At 32.4% G+C, this 18,374-nt stretch overlaps 1 protein-coding gene across 5 annotated transcripts in view; it reads right to left on the bottom strand.

Moving 5' to 3' along the window:
• The window catches only part of LOC117212947 (tetraspanin-5), a 126,701-nt gene that overhangs the window by 11,912 nt on the left and 96,415 nt on the right, over positions 1-18,374 (bottom strand). For 3 of the 5 annotated variants that reach the window (XM_033458111.1, XM_033458114.1, XM_033458112.1), the window contains exons 4-8: positions 16,870-16,944; positions 15,018-15,116; positions 11,991-12,119; positions 11,134-11,184; positions 7,028-7,138 (exon numbers count right to left, since the gene is read on the bottom strand). In XM_033458111.1, the coding sequence (XP_033314002.1) occupies positions 7,028-7,138; positions 11,134-11,184; positions 11,991-12,119; positions 15,018-15,116; positions 16,870-16,944 (465 nt within the window). The remainder of the gene's footprint in view (positions 1-7,027; positions 7,139-11,133; positions 11,185-11,990; positions 12,120-15,017; positions 15,117-16,869; positions 16,945-18,374) is intronic. The other 2 variants (XM_033458113.1, XM_033458115.1) reach the window with 1 other exon arrangement.

The raw sequence follows: 18,374 nt of genomic DNA, 5'->3' as shown, positions 1-18,374 counted from the left end.
ACCGACGACAAACGATCGATTTGAATCGAGCTTTGCGTGAAAAACGACCAGAATATCAAAAAAGGCGACACAAAGTAATTTTGCTTCGTGATAATGCACCATTGCATACAGCAAAACCGCTCAAGGAAACGATCGAAGCGTTCAGTTGGGAAATACTTTCGCACGCGGCTTACTCATCAGACTTGGCTCCATCCGATTATTATTTATTTGCATCGATGAGACACGCATTTTCTGACCAGCACTTCGCTTCTTACGAAAATGTACGAAAATGCCTCGATGACTGGTTTGCCTCAAAAGAGCGACAGTTTTTTTGGCGTGGCATCCACCAATTGCCAGACAGGTGGGAAAAATGTATAGCTAGCGATGGGCAATACTTCGAATAAAATATTTTTAATCATTTTCATACAATAAACATGTATTTTCTATACAAAAATTCTGGTTTCATATTTACATGCCTGGTAGATCAACAATTTCCTGCCACATGGATAGGCCATGCTATACTTATTTCCTGACCAGCTTTCCAGACTTGAATCAATCCGATCATTAGTCATGAAAATCAAAAACTCTAAAATCCTTAATAGATGCACCTTGGTATGTTACCAACGAAACAGTACATCGCGACCTTGAGATACCCACAGTTAAAGAAGAAATATCCAAGTTCAGAAACAGATATAATATAAGAGTTAACAACCACCAAAACCCATTAGTTACCCAATTACTTGACCGCAGATTAAAAAGACAATACCCTTTAGATTGAAGCATTAGATTCAACTAGAATCAAACATACTATGAACTCTTATAATCCAAGTTACAGTACCACGCCAAAATAATTTACTTATAATTCTCAAAGAGAATTGATTGTAAATAGTCTACCAAATATGAAACAAAAATTAGTTATGAAGGCGTTTAAAATCTCTTGTTCATAAAATGTCAATCGACAAGGTTGAAACTCTTTAGGAAACTCAACGTGACGACCAAATTCGCTAACGTGTCCGTGTAAGCTGCTCGAACCAGTTGGACAATCTATGATGCTGGACCTGATCACTTGGAGTAATTTCTCTGAAGGTAGGTAAAAAAGGTGTTACAGTGTTCACAACATACACAACACTGTACAACACGAAACAAATTGTTGCGCGAAAACAAGGTCACAGGTTTATACGTGAACTTTTCTTCTCATTTTACTGTGCCGAATCAGATCCTGCCCTATGTTCCTACATGTTCTAGCTCAGCCTGGATACGCGGGCAGAGTCGTGTCAGAATATTAAAACGCGAGGAACTGTATATAAATAATTGTTACGTAAACTTTTCTGCATTAATATTACGTAGCTAGATATTACGAATATTACGGAGCGTGAAAGAAAAGCAGAGGAACTGATAAGGAAGTACAAGCCGGCTGTGTAGAACGTCACGTCAGTAGGCAGGCTAAGTAACAAGCCCACTTTATTACACGGCGCCTTACATTTATGTACCTCCCGGAGTTGAAGTAACCACGCAACGCTTTTAGCTGCCTCGTTCGTCCTTCTTCCCTTATTTTCTTTCGCCCCCGTCTAACTTGCCGCCCGGTTCTACTGGAATCTTTTTCACTATTTCGCCTCTATTACGATATCGTGATGTTGTGCGACTGCCTCATTAGCAAGGCGATAGATGCTCCAATTACTTAAGAGTTCTCGTTTGGAACTTGGCGAAGTTGCTCGAGACTGCCAATTTATTCCATCTCACGGTTTTCATAGCGTATTTCTAGAGTTATTCTCGCTCATTCGCGCGTATCACTGTCTACTTAAAAAATTAATTAACCGAGTCTAACACGCGAAAACAGAAGAAAGAAATTAATGAAATCAATCCAATGTGAAACCACAGCGATTCTGTCTTGATTCTGATCTGTCGAATAGACATAGTGATGCCCGTAAGGATATTCCGTGCTGCTAATGCAAATTCGAACATTTCAACGTATGTACGTGTGAATGTGACAGTAAACCCTGTGTTTGCTAATGTTTGCTTATTCATATACACAGAGTATTCGTTTCGCTTAATAATAAACGTTAATAATTTTAGACGTACACGCGAACAGTTAACAACTTTGCCCAAACGAATTTTATCGCGTTAGGATATGTTGCATCATTGATATATTTCTGGAATTTGAATTTAAGGAAATAAGACAATACTCCTAGTTCTGATCGAATTCTTTGATCCTTCATACTTATCTCTTTTTACAATATCGAGAAGAAACAACTGTAATTTTGTATTTGATCAAAATAGGAAACTAGACAAGAAAAAACAACGATATCATCCGAATAAACCGGTTGATTAAGGAAAATATAGTTTAGAAATTACTCTAATGGTTATTACAATATCTTACTGTTATCTATTGAATTATAATATAAAAGAATAGATATTAAACTTATTTAATAATGAATAAATAGATAAATCATAATATAATTCATAATATATTTTATATGTTATATACAGGGTGGTTGGTAACTGGTGGTACAAGCGGAAAGGGGGTGATTCTACGCGAAAAAAGAAGTCGAAAATATAGAATAAAAATTTTTCGTTCGAGGCTTTGTTTTCGAGAAAATCGACTTTGAATTTTCGGTCGGTACGCGTGCACTTTGTCACGTCTCGTTATAACGGATCTCACTGTAGGTCGTTGTCTCGATGAAAAAATTAAAAAAAAAATTTTTATTCTATATTTTCACCCCCTTTCCGCTTGTACCACCAGTTACCAACCACCCTGTATAACAAATTATAATCTGTTCCAGATATCATGTGATCACATTCACGGTTCATTAAATTTTCTGCATAATCTTCTTTGTTACAAACTAATTTCATAATATTCGCGGGAAATTGCCAATATCCATGCAATTATTCACCACTTTATAGTCGCATTTAATTTATTACTTCATCGATAGTAGTGGTATAGATGATACGTGTCAAGCCTAATTTAACCAGTGCACAATGCAGTAATTGCTTGTAGCAGTAAAAAAACGGAAAATAATTATTACGACCATTTGGCATGACGCCCCTATACAATCTTTTTTTAAAAAAAAAGAAAAATAAATTTCAATTTGTTTTTTATTTATTTTCAGAATATTCTCTTATCCTTGTTTAACGCCTACTTATTTAATGTTATGAACTTGAGCGTTAAGGGTTTGGATATTTAAGAAATATCTTTTTATAGATGTAACATCGGTACTAACTGTCAGAATTCAACAGATATGACTTATGCCAGTATCTGTATAACTGACATCGTACGAGACAACGAGGCAGTTGCGCCTGAAATATGCAACCGTTTGCCGCTCGCATGACATTTCGTACGTTCCCTCAGACTTTTATTGTATACGCTAAGGAAGGAAACGTAATCTCCCGAATGTCATGATTATACAGCGACTTGGCCATAATTTATTGCGCTGATTATCAGACAAGGGAAACATATATTACATACGTTGGATTTTAAGTTTGCATAAGTGGTCCATTTGTTATATTGCCATAGAATATAGGGAAGCTACATGCATTAAATAAGCTGAACATAGATTGGTAAGCAGAGATCAGAAATAACAATTGGTTTTGAGATTTTTTTGAAACAGCTCATTGGCAAGAAGGTAACTTTCGTTTAAACAAAAGACTCGAGTCTTGAAGAAATTCGTTTAACAATTAAATGATTAAACGATATTAATTTTCAAGTAGTCCAGTTACGAATAACCATTATAAATGATGCTCAGGAGGATTTTGCTTATCGATGACTATTATCGACGGGAAAATTCCTTTTTGGTTACCGGTAACCATTATTCGTGGAGGAATTTTTTTTCACTCACCAAAAACCATTATAAGTGAGAGAATTTTTTTGATTACCGATAACCATTATTCGCGAGAGAATTTTTTTCGTCACCAATAACCTAATAATTAGTATTCGCTACGAAACCTTTTTTTGCTCACCAATATCTGTTTCCCGTGACGAATTTTTTTTTACTTATCGATAACCATTGTCTGTGATGAAATTTCCTTTCGATTACCGATAACCATTATCGATAACGGAATCTTTTTTCAGCATTTGTGACGTCCACTTTGGTCATTTATAATACTTATACGTAACCAAAACCAGTTAAACTAATCTGCCAATTCTTATGCTGCAACTTTTTCCGTTTCGGTTACGACGAAAGGTACACGTACCCTGTCGGTAAGGCAATACGGATGAAATTTATACAGACTCGATCTAAAGTAGAACTTTTGTTAGTGCTTACGCAATGATGTCAGGTTCGCAATAATTTTGCTTTCCTCGATAAATTAGTATAGTTTCTCGGATTTTTTAAAGTACTCGTTTCCAATCGGTCTGTTTTCTATACCATGTACAATTGTACCGTAATATTTAACAAAATCAGTAGAAAATGATTACGTGTGAAGTATAGAAGCTAGCGTGGTATAATCTTGCAATTGAAACATTATCTTGCATTAGAAGTACTTACCGTTCTAAACGCAAATATACGAACTATAAATGTAAAACACGCTGTTTATCCATTTTACCACGTGCTTATTAAAATTTCCAATGTTCCTACATACTTACTTGCTTCGTTACGTAGCCACGTGTTTAGTTATATTTACTTCTCCAGCACATAGTGATCGTACATATTATTACAGAAACAGCGGCTATTAAAAGGTATATAAATATATGATAAAACAATGTGCTTCAAGCAAATCAAACAAGGAAGGTGAATAAATAATTTAACATACTTAGAACATGGTACACTTTACAGTTACATGCGACACCATGTTTGCAATTCGTTATCTCAACTAAGAATTACATCGTTCAAAAAGTTAAAACTTTCTCTTTCTGATACTTTTCTGAATCGCGTGTCATCGATAATCCTTTTTCAATATTTCTCTGCATAGGAAAAAGCCAGCACTATTTTTCTACCTTTAGCTTGACATCGGTCGATCATTTTCTTATTTTTCCAAAATGTTTTCATTCTCATTCCTCTATTTCAACTAACAAACTAAAGCATTGTACGGGTCGACGAGTTTTATCCTTTTATGTAAAAAAAAAAAAAAAAAAAAAGGAGAAGAGATTTGTATCGTTTCTAACAACATATGAAAATACGTCAGCCATGTAGCAAGTTTTATCTACGTCTTACGCCACTTTTTCTTTTACAGAAAATCCTCAACTAAGTAGACATGAACCCGAATATTTCACTTGCATTATTTATATTATGTTAACCAACGATTCGCTAGAACGTGAATTTCTGATCAGAGTAACATTATACAAACTGAATTTAATAAAAAGCTAGTACGTGCGATTTATAACTTTTGCGATGCTCACTACGATTCAAAAATATTTTACTACGTTTATTTTACTCGTATTTACTGTGCATCGAATAAACGGTATCGGTATTGAATTTTCAATATATTGGCAATTTTTCACGATATTAAAATAATCTTTTGTTAGAAACATATTTTACTTTAATCCAATAGTGTAATAAAAGCATAAAAAAGTTAAGCTATTTATAAAGCGTTTCCTCTGCTTGGTCATACATCGTTTTTTTTCACTCCTTTATCAACTTCATGCCCGCGATATATCATTTTAAAAGTTACATTTCACCGAGCACTTTAATGCGAATTCATCTTTTGCGAGACTTTAAATGTGCCAGGACATACAAGAAATATTTTCCTCATATTACACCTATTTCTACTATCGCGAAGACGCGCCAAATAAAATTTTGCGAATTACGCTGTGAATGTAAAAAAAAAGCAGGAATTTACGTTATAACGTAATTTTGCTATTCAATTTTTGTCAGACGACAAATCAGACGAATGTTGCATGTCACGATCATTGCATTGCAATCGAGAACTATGAAATGAAGCAATCGGCTCGTTTATAATTTATCAAAATTATTTTTACAATCTGTTTCATTATCGAATTTATTGCTGCTTTGTAAGAGACTTTATTAGTATCGATACTTTGCAACTTCGCTAACAATATCAGTTTAATTACACAAAAGAAACGTATCTAAATATTTGCAGTATCAAAAAAAAAAAAAAAAAAAAAAATAGAGAGATCCTATGGTTCAAAATAAGACGAAAATGAAGAATAACAAAATCGCTGGCTTCGTTTTCGAGAAAATCACATTACGTGTACGTAATGTAGAACACGTCAACGATATAGTCACTTCTAACGACCACGATGATACAGGACTATGTTTATTTTTTGGCGGCAATTACGAAAAGGACAAGAATAGTGAAAAATCGGTGCAAGAAAGAAGATATTTGCTCACTTGTCCTTTTTCTTTAAATAAATATTCATTCTTCTGAATAAAAATAGAGTGTTCTTTTCTAGGTATTTCATATTGGCTACTATCTTTATAGCTCGTCGCATTGGACGTATTTTATTTTGCCTTTCAATTACTTCGACACATTTAAGCTTCTGCATAGTTAACCATTAACGTGTTAATTTCGTTAGAGAAACGTCCGTTTCTCTTTTTGGGCAGCTTTAAAAACTGGGTGTTCCATGTTACACGCAGTTCCCTACCTTTTCGCAGTACATAACATGGACGCTTCATACACAAGTAGTTTTTTTTTTTTTATTTAATATTTCACATTCACAATTTGTCCGATTTGGACATTTGGCAGAATTTTTTGGCTGTTTGATTATCATGTGAGTGACTACCCCCAGCGGGGTATTATCTTCGTGTTTGTTAGGTTATGTTCTTTGTGAATACACAAGAAGTTAGCAGTGTAACGATATATAGAAGTCTGTGTTCAAAACTAGAGAATAAAATAAAAATTCTATAGAATTAGGATTCTACTTTTACTTCTAACAATTTGTAAACATACATTAGAATTAAAATAGAATAATTCGAATATTTTGTAAATATACGATAGAATAACAATAAAGTAATTGATAGAATAAATAGTTGGTTATCAATATATATGTATACATCGACCGGTGTCCAAGCAATCGTAGAAATTGTATAAACGAAAAGAGAAAGTTTAAACTCTTATTTAGCACAGTCAGTGACACGTTTCAACGGCAATGTACCTGTAAGACCATTGTGCTGACAACAGTACCAGCGACAGGTACGAGATTCAATTCTAGCCATTCTTCGCCTGCTCTTAGACAGCCTCTCTCGTATATACTCCTCTCCCCAGTCTGCATTTACCAAGTGCAAACAAAATGATTGAAGAAACCACTATGAAAGTTTCTGCATCGAAGATTTAGGATTACGTTGTCGTGCCTGCGGCATGTTGATAACGCGTACAAACAACGATACCTTGCTTCTACATACGAATAGTACGTCGACCACTGTGCAGTCATCGAATTTCGGAATTCGAACATCGGAATTACGCGCGGTTGTTTAATTCTCTATCTTCTGGTTTTATATTGCGTTCATTAGACTACGTTCAATTTTTTTAATTATACGCAATGGTCCGTAATTGATGGTAGAATTTTGGTACGAGGCGATTCTACGAGAAAAAATACGACAAAAATGTAGAATACAATTTTTCTGTACGACGGTCCGTTTCCGAGAAGATCGAGTTTGAAAATGTGACTAATTACGTACTGAACAGGAATAAATAATCGACAGGTTAAGTGAGAATAAGTAAAAAATGTAGAACCTGATCAATTTTCAAATTCCATCTTCTCAGAAACAGAGCGCAATATGAAAATATTTAAGTGCATATTTTCGACTTACTCTCTCACGTACGATCATCCTGTACCCAATTGTACTATTATTTACGAACCACCTTGTATAAGGATTGCAGTTTCGAATGGCGTCGGTGACCGATCGAGAGAAAAGCGTGAAACATGAAATCTTTATTTTGGCAATTTGTGCGTGGTAATTACGTAGAATAGGCGAGGCACTTTACCGACTTCGACGGTGTTGAAATATTATCGACGTTCGGACTATTTTTTCCCATACGTACGTATATTCTGCTCAAATTTAATTTCCGAGATATTCGTTAAAAATTTCAATTAAATCCAGATTACATTTCATTCTAGAGTAAGCCGCATTTTTTTTACAGCCAATTTAATATTGTATAAATAAAGAAAAATCAATAGGTCATAGGTCATAGGTTGGGCTAAATTAATATCCGACCGCCATTAAGCGGCTGCCAACGCTTGCGTAAAATGATTTTCGATGAATCGATTGATGTACAGAATGTTGCACTTCGCTCTGATCTTCGACAGCTCGTAAATGTAACAAATATAGTTACCGTCACTGATAACTTTTGTTCGGTAAACATTTATTCAAAGTAAATTGTTAAATAACACGTAAAATATTAATCATACGTTGTTTTATAACCTGAAAATTAAAGACGAGCGATGGTTGAATATATGGGAAAAGATATTCAAAATATCGATAAATATTTGACGATATATTCCAAGATTATCAAAATCGATTAAATGTCTTCTATTTTACACAAGTGCCTTGTGCGTTCGAAAGATCTAGAAAGGCTTCGTGAGGTTATTTCCTATTTTCTACGATAAAAGATTTTGGATAGATCTGATTTCCAAACGCAATTTCGAAAATTTCGATTTCTAAATTTGTCGATGGCATCGAACACTTGCCACGAACGTGACTCAACTTGAGAAAGTATGTTATACAGAAGAATAGGAAAGCTATTTTAGAATATAATTAAATCAAATTTATGAATAGAACGAATGAACAAATTCATGAAATGTATTTTAAATGTGTTTTATTCGTTTTTAGTTTATTTTTCATTTTTGACAGGAACTTTCGGAGGATCTCTTTCTAGTCAAAACACAATTACAATAAGACGTACACATTTATAATTTATAAAATACAGTAACACGAATCGAGAAGGGCGAAATAACTGCTCTCTACTGGCCAAATTATGAAGCTAAATGAACAAGATGAATTGAACATCTCATAATCGCCAGATTTTCATACTGATAACTCGAAAATCGCGTTATTTGAATCGCTTCACTTTCGTCGCAAGTGTGTGATATACCAAGATCAATAGTATGTCCTATCTAGCTGTCAAAACGCTCAAATATCTGGGAAAATACGAGTAGTATGAAAAATGGTTCAGACAAAATTTGTATATCTTTCGAACGTATCGATTGCCGAAACTGAAATTTCATATTTTGAATTCGTTCTTCTTCTCCAAAAATATCTAAAAAATGTACTTCGATTGGCAACCAATGGCAGAACTAAAGAAAACTTAAATTTCAATCGTATGCTAAATATGAAGTATAAATAAATATGCAGCAACTAAAAAGTACAATTTCAAACTATATGACAGATTTATTCTTTGAAACTAGCTATCATATAAAATCAAGAACCCTAGGAATTTAACAAAACATTTTATGCCTATGTATCTTACGTAGTTATTACGAAGTTAGAAAGACTTAAAAAGTTGAAGGGCCTCTAAAAAGATGTTAGATAGTATAAGATTCGAAACAGAAGATAAGACACTTGAAAATAAATCGCGAGAACCTCGTCTGTGATTTCGTTATCTTTGATAAAAAAGGACATCTGCTTTATCGAGGATTGATAATCTTGCAAACCACTCAGAATTTATTTTCACAGTTCAGTAAATAGCAAACAAACAATTTATAGAATATCTATTTATGCAAAATGGAAAGGATAAATTATTTATCATTGATTTATGAAACGGTCGGTATACAAATTAACTAACAAATTCGACGACACAGCGCAGGGACGAGCGAAATAAAAACCACATAGGACAAATGCTTTCCAGCTTTGCTTGAGAACTTCAATGTGTTCTGTATGTTTTTTCAAATTTTTGAATTTTTACGTTTATTATCCCAAAATGTAGCTATTTCAAAAGATTAATAAAAAAAAGTAACATAAAAGTTGTGAAACCTCGTCTTAGTTTCAAGATTGTTTTATCTCCACTGTCATATTTTATTACAAAACTTCCTTCTTTAATACCGAAGCTTATCTTGTAACTAGACATGGCAGCTACATTTAAAGATTAAAATTAAACTGTCAGCACTCGAGACAAATGAGAATCAGCAAACGAAAGCGTAAAAACTAGTGTAGTGTTCTGTCCATATTTTAACGAGTATAATAGCTCGTTCAAGCCTATTAGTTAGTTAGTGTAAAATATATGAAAGGCACTGATTAAGAAAAAGCAGAAATGAGAAGTTATTTTAAATGCTCGCAGAAAGAATGTAAGTAATGGTCACGGTAAATAAAGTGATGGTGAAAAACATGGTTTTAGAATAGATGAATGCAGTAATATAGAGTACAATTAATGGAAATATAATTTTTAAGAGAAGAAACCTTGCAAACACGACAAGTAGAAGTTTTCTTTGGGGGGGGGGGGTCGAATGAAACAGCTAACTCTTATAAATAAAAGTCAGTTACTGAGCTTTTAATTTTTCAATAACTCTTTTTCTGTTTTACGTTTACTTTATACGTTAGTACTTTGATTCAAAACTTTTTGTGTGTTACTGTGTTAGTACTTGCTGCAAAAGTTCCCTTATAACAGCCATTTTGTATGCCAAAAATTGTGTAAGATTATATACATACCTTTTAACAAATATTTTAGAGGAAAGTATGAAAGCTAGAATTATGTTTTAATTAGCATTATTTAAAAAGTTGAAAGCAGAATGAGTATAAGAGAGAAAGTAAGTTGTGATTTTTATAGATACAGTTATTTCATTTTACAAACAATGAGATTGAACAAAACAATATGCAGTTAATTATTTATATATATATATATATATATATATATATATATATATATATATATATATATATATGCTCAGAGTTCAGAGTTTCATTTTAAAAAGAATATTTTGTATTTTCTAAATCGCTTTGAGCGGTTAAGCAGTTTGAGCACTGAAGAGCAGTTTGAAAACATTCAACTTTAACTGTTTCAAAGCAAAATAAATGTCTCGCTTGAACTAAAACTCTCTTGTGCTTCTACAGAACTAAAAGTTTCCTATTTATGCAAAAATGTATGGGATGAAAGTTTCAGTAGATGCACTTCGTTTTACAACTGTTTTTTCAAAACACGACAGTTAAAAAATTACGGTTATTTCATGTCTACTTGGACATTTGAACAGTTTCATTCGATCCCTGCTTTCGTTATAATAATACAACGTTTAGTGTTAAAGGTAATATTGAATTTGAAAAAATTACTTACGTAGCTAGGTTTTCTAACATCATAGCCGCACTGTTTATTTTTTATAATTTCCTGAAAACGTCGAAGGAATGATTAGGAGACAATATTCTGAGATATAAACTTACTAATAACATTTTTATTTCAAATACAGTGAAATCTTGTACTTGTTTATACAGGGTGGTTGGTAACTGGTGGTACAAGCGGAAAGGGGGTGATTCTACGCGAAAAAAGAAGTCGAAAATGTAGAATAAAAATTTTTCGTTTGAGGCTTTGTTTTCGAGAAAATCGACTTTGAATTTTCGGTCGGCACGCGTGCACTTTATCGCGTCTCGTTATAACGGATCTCACTGTAGATCGTTGTCTCGATGGAAAAATTAAAAAAAAAATTTGTATTCTATATTTTCGACTTCTTTTTTCGCGTAGAATCATTCCCTTTTCGTTTGTATCACCAGTTACCAACCACCCTGTATTATATTATCGTATTCAATTTAGGAAATAATCTGAAGAAACCGTAGCCATAGAACCATGGACATTTTTCTCCATTTTTTTTTCTTTTTTTTAAATTTTTCCATCGAGACAACGATCTACAGTGAGATCCGTTATAATGTACCGCACGCGTACCGACCGAAAATTCAAAGTCGATTTTCTCGAAAACAAAGCCTCGAACGAAAAATGTTTATTCTATATTTTCGACTTCTTTTTTCGCGTAGAATCACCCCCTTTCCGCTTGTACCAGCAGTTACCAACCACCCTGTATATTGTAGAAGAATCATCACTGCAGTTCGCATGCAATTAATTCTTTATTTAACAGAGGTAAGAAATTCTTTTATTGCAAGTGAAGAAAAAATATACTAATGTGAGATAAAAAAAAAACTTACATTTGGCTTTCGTTTACAACAGCTAAAAGGCACGCCGCATGCTTCCCTCGAGCCAATGTCGCTCGATGAACAATTGAAATAATTATTGCGATCCCAGTCTTTAGGGCCCTCGATGCCGCAACACTGTAACTGTAAAATACGGTTGCGTTAATTGAATTACACTGTAATTTAATTACGCAATTTAATAACACTCTATTTCGATTACATATTAATTCAATTACGTTCAATTGTGTTGTAATCCAATTACATAATTTCAATTACGTAATTGAATTGTTTAATAGAATTACAAAATTGGGATTAACGTAATTGAATTACATAATTTCAACTGCCGTAATCGAATTATATAATTTGAATTACGCAATTGATTTACAAAATTTGATCGTTACTCGTCGTATTTGCAAAATGTTACTAGTTCTAACTTTATAATTACGACAACGTTATGCTGAAACATTTTCTCTTAAACGAACATTAATCAATTCAATTAAATCAAATAAATCCGATGAACACGTGTTGCTTTCGTTTTTTAGCAACTACGTGCCACCAATTTCATGTTCTTTAATTTGTTATGTAGTTCGACAAGTATGTGCAGCGTATCGGTATTTAACATGTTGCTTCGTGTAACAGTACTTTAGTGTCTAGCACTGAATAATACAAAGATGAAAGAAATAGGAATCTCGCCATTATAAATAAAGTTAGTATTAAGGAGGGGAAAGAACAAAAGTGGAAGACACAGTATCAATTTGCTTAGTAGAAAGAAAGAGAGAGAGAGGGAGAGAGAGAGAACGTGTGAAACTGCTGTTCAAAGAGCTTCGTTAAACTTAAATGCACGTTCTTTCTTCACGCTCAGTGAATTCAATAATTTTCTTCGTATCATTTCGTGAAACTGTGAAACAAAGCGGTGTTTATATCAAAGAATGCTTTATAAAAACTGCACTGTGATCGAAATCATGATTTTTATAAAGTATAATAGCGTAGAAAAGTATTTTAATTAAATAAAGATTGAAGATTCGTTTTAATTAACGTCATAAATATGAGAAATATTGAATCAGTAATTTCGTCTTAATTAGTCAATTAATTAACACATGATTCCCTAACATGTATGATAATTTAACTTGGAATAATTAATTAATTAATTGTAATAATATTATTACTGAAACTCTTCATTAATATTAATACAATTATCAGTATTATATTAAAGAGACTTATTATTTTATTAATGATTCTATTTTAATGAAATTACATTTAGAACGTCAGAAGTATCGAAATAATATATTATAATATTTCAAAAGTTTTCGTCCTTCTTGCAATCGTTACGAAATATACATTTCACTTGAATAATAAAACTTTGCTGCATACTTTTATGCATATTATACTATTGTATATATTATTGTATATATTATACTAAATGTCTTAAAATTGAGACACGACTATCGTGAGTTCGTAATTAATTTAGTAAAATTTCAAACGAATTTGAAAATATACAGGGTGGCTGGTAACTGGTGGTACGAGCGGAAAGGGGGTGATTCTACGCGAAAAAAGAAGTCGAAAATATAGAATAAACATTTTTCGTTCGAGGCTTTGTTTTCGAGAAAATCGACTTTGAATTTTCGGTCGGTACGCGTGCACTTTATCGCGTCTCGTTATAACGGATCTCACTGTAGATCGTTGTCTCGATGGAAAAATTAAAAAAAAAAAATTTTATTCTATATTTTCGACCTCTTTTTTCGAGTAGAATCACCCCTTTTCCGCTTGTACCACCAGTTACCAACCACCCTGTATATACAAGTTGCAAGGTATTTATTAGAAGTGCACATTTCGCAGTGCTGAAACTTTAAGTTGGGTTGTCTCCAGGAACTGCTTCGTGACGTTCCTCGCGTACAACTTGCTATTTTCTATTTAATTGTAAGTCGCGTAAGCTAAGGAACACTATCGACGAATAAATACCTTATATTCGATCTCGTCTTCTCTTAACCGACACTCAATACAATATCGTGTCAGGACCATAGGCTTGTTCTACTTGTTCGAGACACCCTGTATTGTAGCTTTTAAGGAACGTTAAGACGATCGATATTATGGTCAATATTTTAAGCTTCTCAACATCGTGGTATGTAAGAGACCGTCTAATGTAGACGATCGATATACAGGGTGGCTGGTAACTGGTGGTACAAGCGGAAGGAGGGTGATTCTACGTGAAAAAGAAGTCGAAAATATAGAATAAAATTTTTTTTTAATTTTTCCATCGAGACAACGATCTACAGTGAGATCCGTTATAACGAGACGCGATAAAGTGCACGCGTACCGACCGAAAATTCAAAGTCGATTTTCTCGAAAACAAAGCCTCGAACGAAAAATTGTTATTCTATATTTTCGACTTCTTTTTTCGCGTAGAATCATCCCCTTTCCGCTTGTACCGCCAGTTACCAACCACCCTGTATTATTGTAATCGATCGTCTGAAGATGCCTGTAATGTCGAGATACTAGAAACAGTGACAGTAATATTGATCGTCTTAACGCACCTTTACATGCTATAATACCGAAGTACTATGCAGGCATTTCATTAGATGAAAGGAAATGCATCGAGAACAGCGATATGACGGTCTATCATGGATAGGAATTGAACTAACGTAAAGAATAGAGGATTGGAATAGTAGTATAACTATTGACAGGATCTGCGAAACTGAAGCGACGTAGCAACGTTTCTATTGAAGTGTCACATTGCTTGTCAAAACGTGAATCGATAAATTCTATCAATTAAATTAACTAATTAATACAGTTATTTAATCAACTTTAGTTAACTAATTAATCAACACAATTAATCGTTGTATATGTACCGGTTATAAAGACAGTAAATTGTATTAATTTAAATATTAATGAATTAATTGTACTGATTAATTGTATCGATAGATCTGCATTAATAAATGAAATTAGTTCACTGATTGTTACATTAATAGAATTTACATGCTGTTTTTAATGTAATAGAAAACGTATTCCCTTATCTAATTGGACAAATAACGATATGACACGTACCCAATCCTCTTGAATCCAATCGATGAGATTCTGCTGATCAGGATCTTCTCTATAGTGGATGATGAACGCTTGGAAACCGCCAGTGGCTTGTGATTTTATCTGTACACCGAATCAACGTATTAATTCTATGTTTTGCGATAAATTACGATCGATAAAATGAATCCGAACACGATATGAACGGTATGTTGAGTCTTTGGTTAATTTGTAGCATATCAACATTTTCAGGAGAATTAAACCTTTTTATCCTTCTAATTACTGACTTACGTGAACAATCATTTGTGCATTCCTTTGTGAGAATAGAAATTTCGTATGAACTATCGAATACGATGAAATTATTAACATAGGAACGGCGAGTACATGAACTCAAAACTCAAACTTTGCGTGTTATGTGCTTAGTACGTTCTGTAGTACCAAAACGAAACTTATTTTTAGAGAGACATTTCAATTGTTAGCAACGCCAAAAAATGTTAATCGTGTCTTCATAATTAAAATATTGAGCTTTTGTTAACTCTTTTAATTTGTACGAATATAAAACGCCACATACTTCCGCTATAAATATAATCTATATCACGAATAATAAATAATGAATAATTAACAGTAAGTGGCAAATAATAAATAATAATCTACACCGTAAATTAAACATGCAAATATTGATGAAATGCCACAATTAGGAAAAGCTGTTATTAATTGCACAAGTTGTTTTTTGAGCTATATATAGGTACAATATCGAGTTATATTTTTTGTTTATTAAAAACAATTCACAGAGATTGAAACAACATTATAAAAAGGGCATATCAAACGAAGATTCTTTTATCATATACTTCAAACAAACTTTTAAATTTGCATATTATTTTTCCCAATGGAACTAACGTACTGCAGTTATTGTAGATATCCAGAAAGAATGGTAAAAATAAATCTTTCACAGAGGGGAAGCAATATTTAAAGTACATAAAATTTATTTCCTTTTTATCATCCATAACTCTGACTGTAAATTACGTTTACGCGTATTCCATGTAACATAGATATGCGGATATTTACTTATTGACTTATTCCACTGGAAATCATCAAGTAGCGAAGAGAGATTTTGAAGTTTTACGATATAAAGTCATCGTTAAGTTAAATTACTTGTTTCGACGTATAGTTAAAAACAGTTCGAATACAATACAGTGTTTCGAATTCATTTTACGATCCGTACAACAAACAGAATTCCAAGATTCGTGTAAACCTGTTTAGACAAAAACCTAGATGAAAATGTCAGACTTAAGTATAATATATACGACATTTTCGTCTTATTCTTGGTTACAAAATACATTGGTAAAATTACTACAAAAGTTTATGCGACAGTTTATATAATAAATGAGTCGCGCCAAGAATATATAGGAAACTATTCATCACCCTACACCAAATGATATTAATATAATTTTATGTACACGAGAAAAATATTTACGAAGCTTTTATAAATATGAAATTTATCAAGTTCGCTGGCGGAGAAATTTCTTTAATTTAAAGGACGTAGCAACAAATAATTCCCAAATACTTACGAAAGAGAAAAATACTTACGAAGCTTTTATAAATATGAAACTTATCAAGTTCGCTCGCGGGGAAATTTCTTTAATTTAAAGGACATAGCAACAAATAATTCCCAATTATAGTCTTATCGTGTATATCGACACAACGAGAAAAATATTTACGAAGATTTAATAAATATGAAACTTATCAAGTTCGCTCGCGGGGAAATTTCTTTAATTTAAAGGACGTAGCAACAAATAATTCCCAATGATAATCTCATTATGTACATCGACATAAGTAGAGATTATCGCGAGAATATTAATAGATTTTTGATAAAACTCACCCAGTCCTTGAAGACAAATCCTAAGACACCGGCTGCCATCTCCATTAACAATAATAACGCCAGAAATATCGCATACTGGAACAGATTCATATAAAATAACGTTGTAATAAACTTCAATCTTTCAGAATGTAAAATCATGCATTTGATATCGTAAAACAAGTATAAAAATAATTTTGTGGATTATTAGAATCAGTTTTATAATTTTAGTAGAATTATGTATCAAAGAATTTACTTCTGTAAAATCTTTATCGATCTCCCAATTTGAAAATTACTATAAAATAACAGGTTTCACATTCTCGAAAAAATTATCAATTATTTGAATTTAAAAAATACGGAGAAAAATACAAAAAACAAAATACAAAAATACAAAAAATACAAAAGTTAATAGCTTAAAATGTTATTTAAACAATTGTTATATAAACAGAAAAAACATCGTAAGTAAACATCGTCGATTAATAAAATAATGCTAATAATCGTATTAATTATTTAGACTTTAATCTCACCATTCCTCCCAATTGCATTTTAATCCTTTAATTGTTCAATCTGTGTTAAATAATTTAATATTGTTACGTTGACTGTAACTTGAAAGTTCGTCAAGAAATAAAAACGTACGTAAGTTTATATGTGAAATACTTAAAGTACTCATCGTGTAATTACATCGTTCTGCAGCAATTGTGAGGCAAACGTATGATAAAACACGTAAAAAGTGTTGCACGTTATTATACTTCACGCGAAATTCTCACTGTTACGCATTTTGTTACAGCTGAATAATGTAACGAAGTAACATTTACTTGAAATTAAACTCTAAATGCTTTAAATTCAAAAGAAACGCTTCAAAGAATAGTAGCAGTTATCTGAATTAAATGTTTCCTCCAATTATACTTATTAACTGTAAACATAATGTACATTAACTTTATTGACCTTTTCGGTAAAATCATCTATTGTTTATATTTATTTATTTGATTATTATTATACCAAAATACATAGATTATAATTTATCCGATAGCTGTTACGATATAATCACGACATTATACCTGTACAATCATACGCTGTGCATAATAACATTATAAATCAAATATTTATCATAGCAAAGAAGATAACGTTAATAGCACTGTTATTTGTTTAACCATAGGATATTCTGTATCGCATATCTGATAATTGCAAACCAGTTTCACGTTAGTGTGTATTAAATACAAATAAATTCAATTACCATTACGAATCAATAAAAAATATGCAACACAATATTTTTGAAATTTCAAGTCACAAAGTATTTTTAATTTGTAAATTATTGAATTTATATAGTATACATTAACGGATAATATACACTACGTGCAGACAATTTTTAATCACCAAGATACAATGTTGGCATTTATTGTCAACGTCCTTTAATTTTGCGCTTTATGAAAAAACGGGCAACGAGGAAACATTTCCTTTATGAGGAAACTTGAAAGCCGATTCTTTAGTTTCGTGGTAACAAAGAGAGCAACCGAAATGCTCTTTTGACT

The sequence above is a fragment of the Bombus bifarius genome, unplaced genomic scaffold, assembly GCF_011952205.1.
Source record: "Bombus bifarius isolate JDL3187 unplaced genomic scaffold, Bbif_JDL3187 scf7180000008421, whole genome shotgun sequence".
NCBI classification, from domain to species: Eukaryota; Metazoa; Arthropoda; class Insecta; order Hymenoptera; family Apidae; genus Bombus; species Bombus bifarius.
The sequence above is the reverse complement of the archived record's forward strand: the minus strand, read 5'-3'. Positions and strand labels throughout refer to the sequence as shown.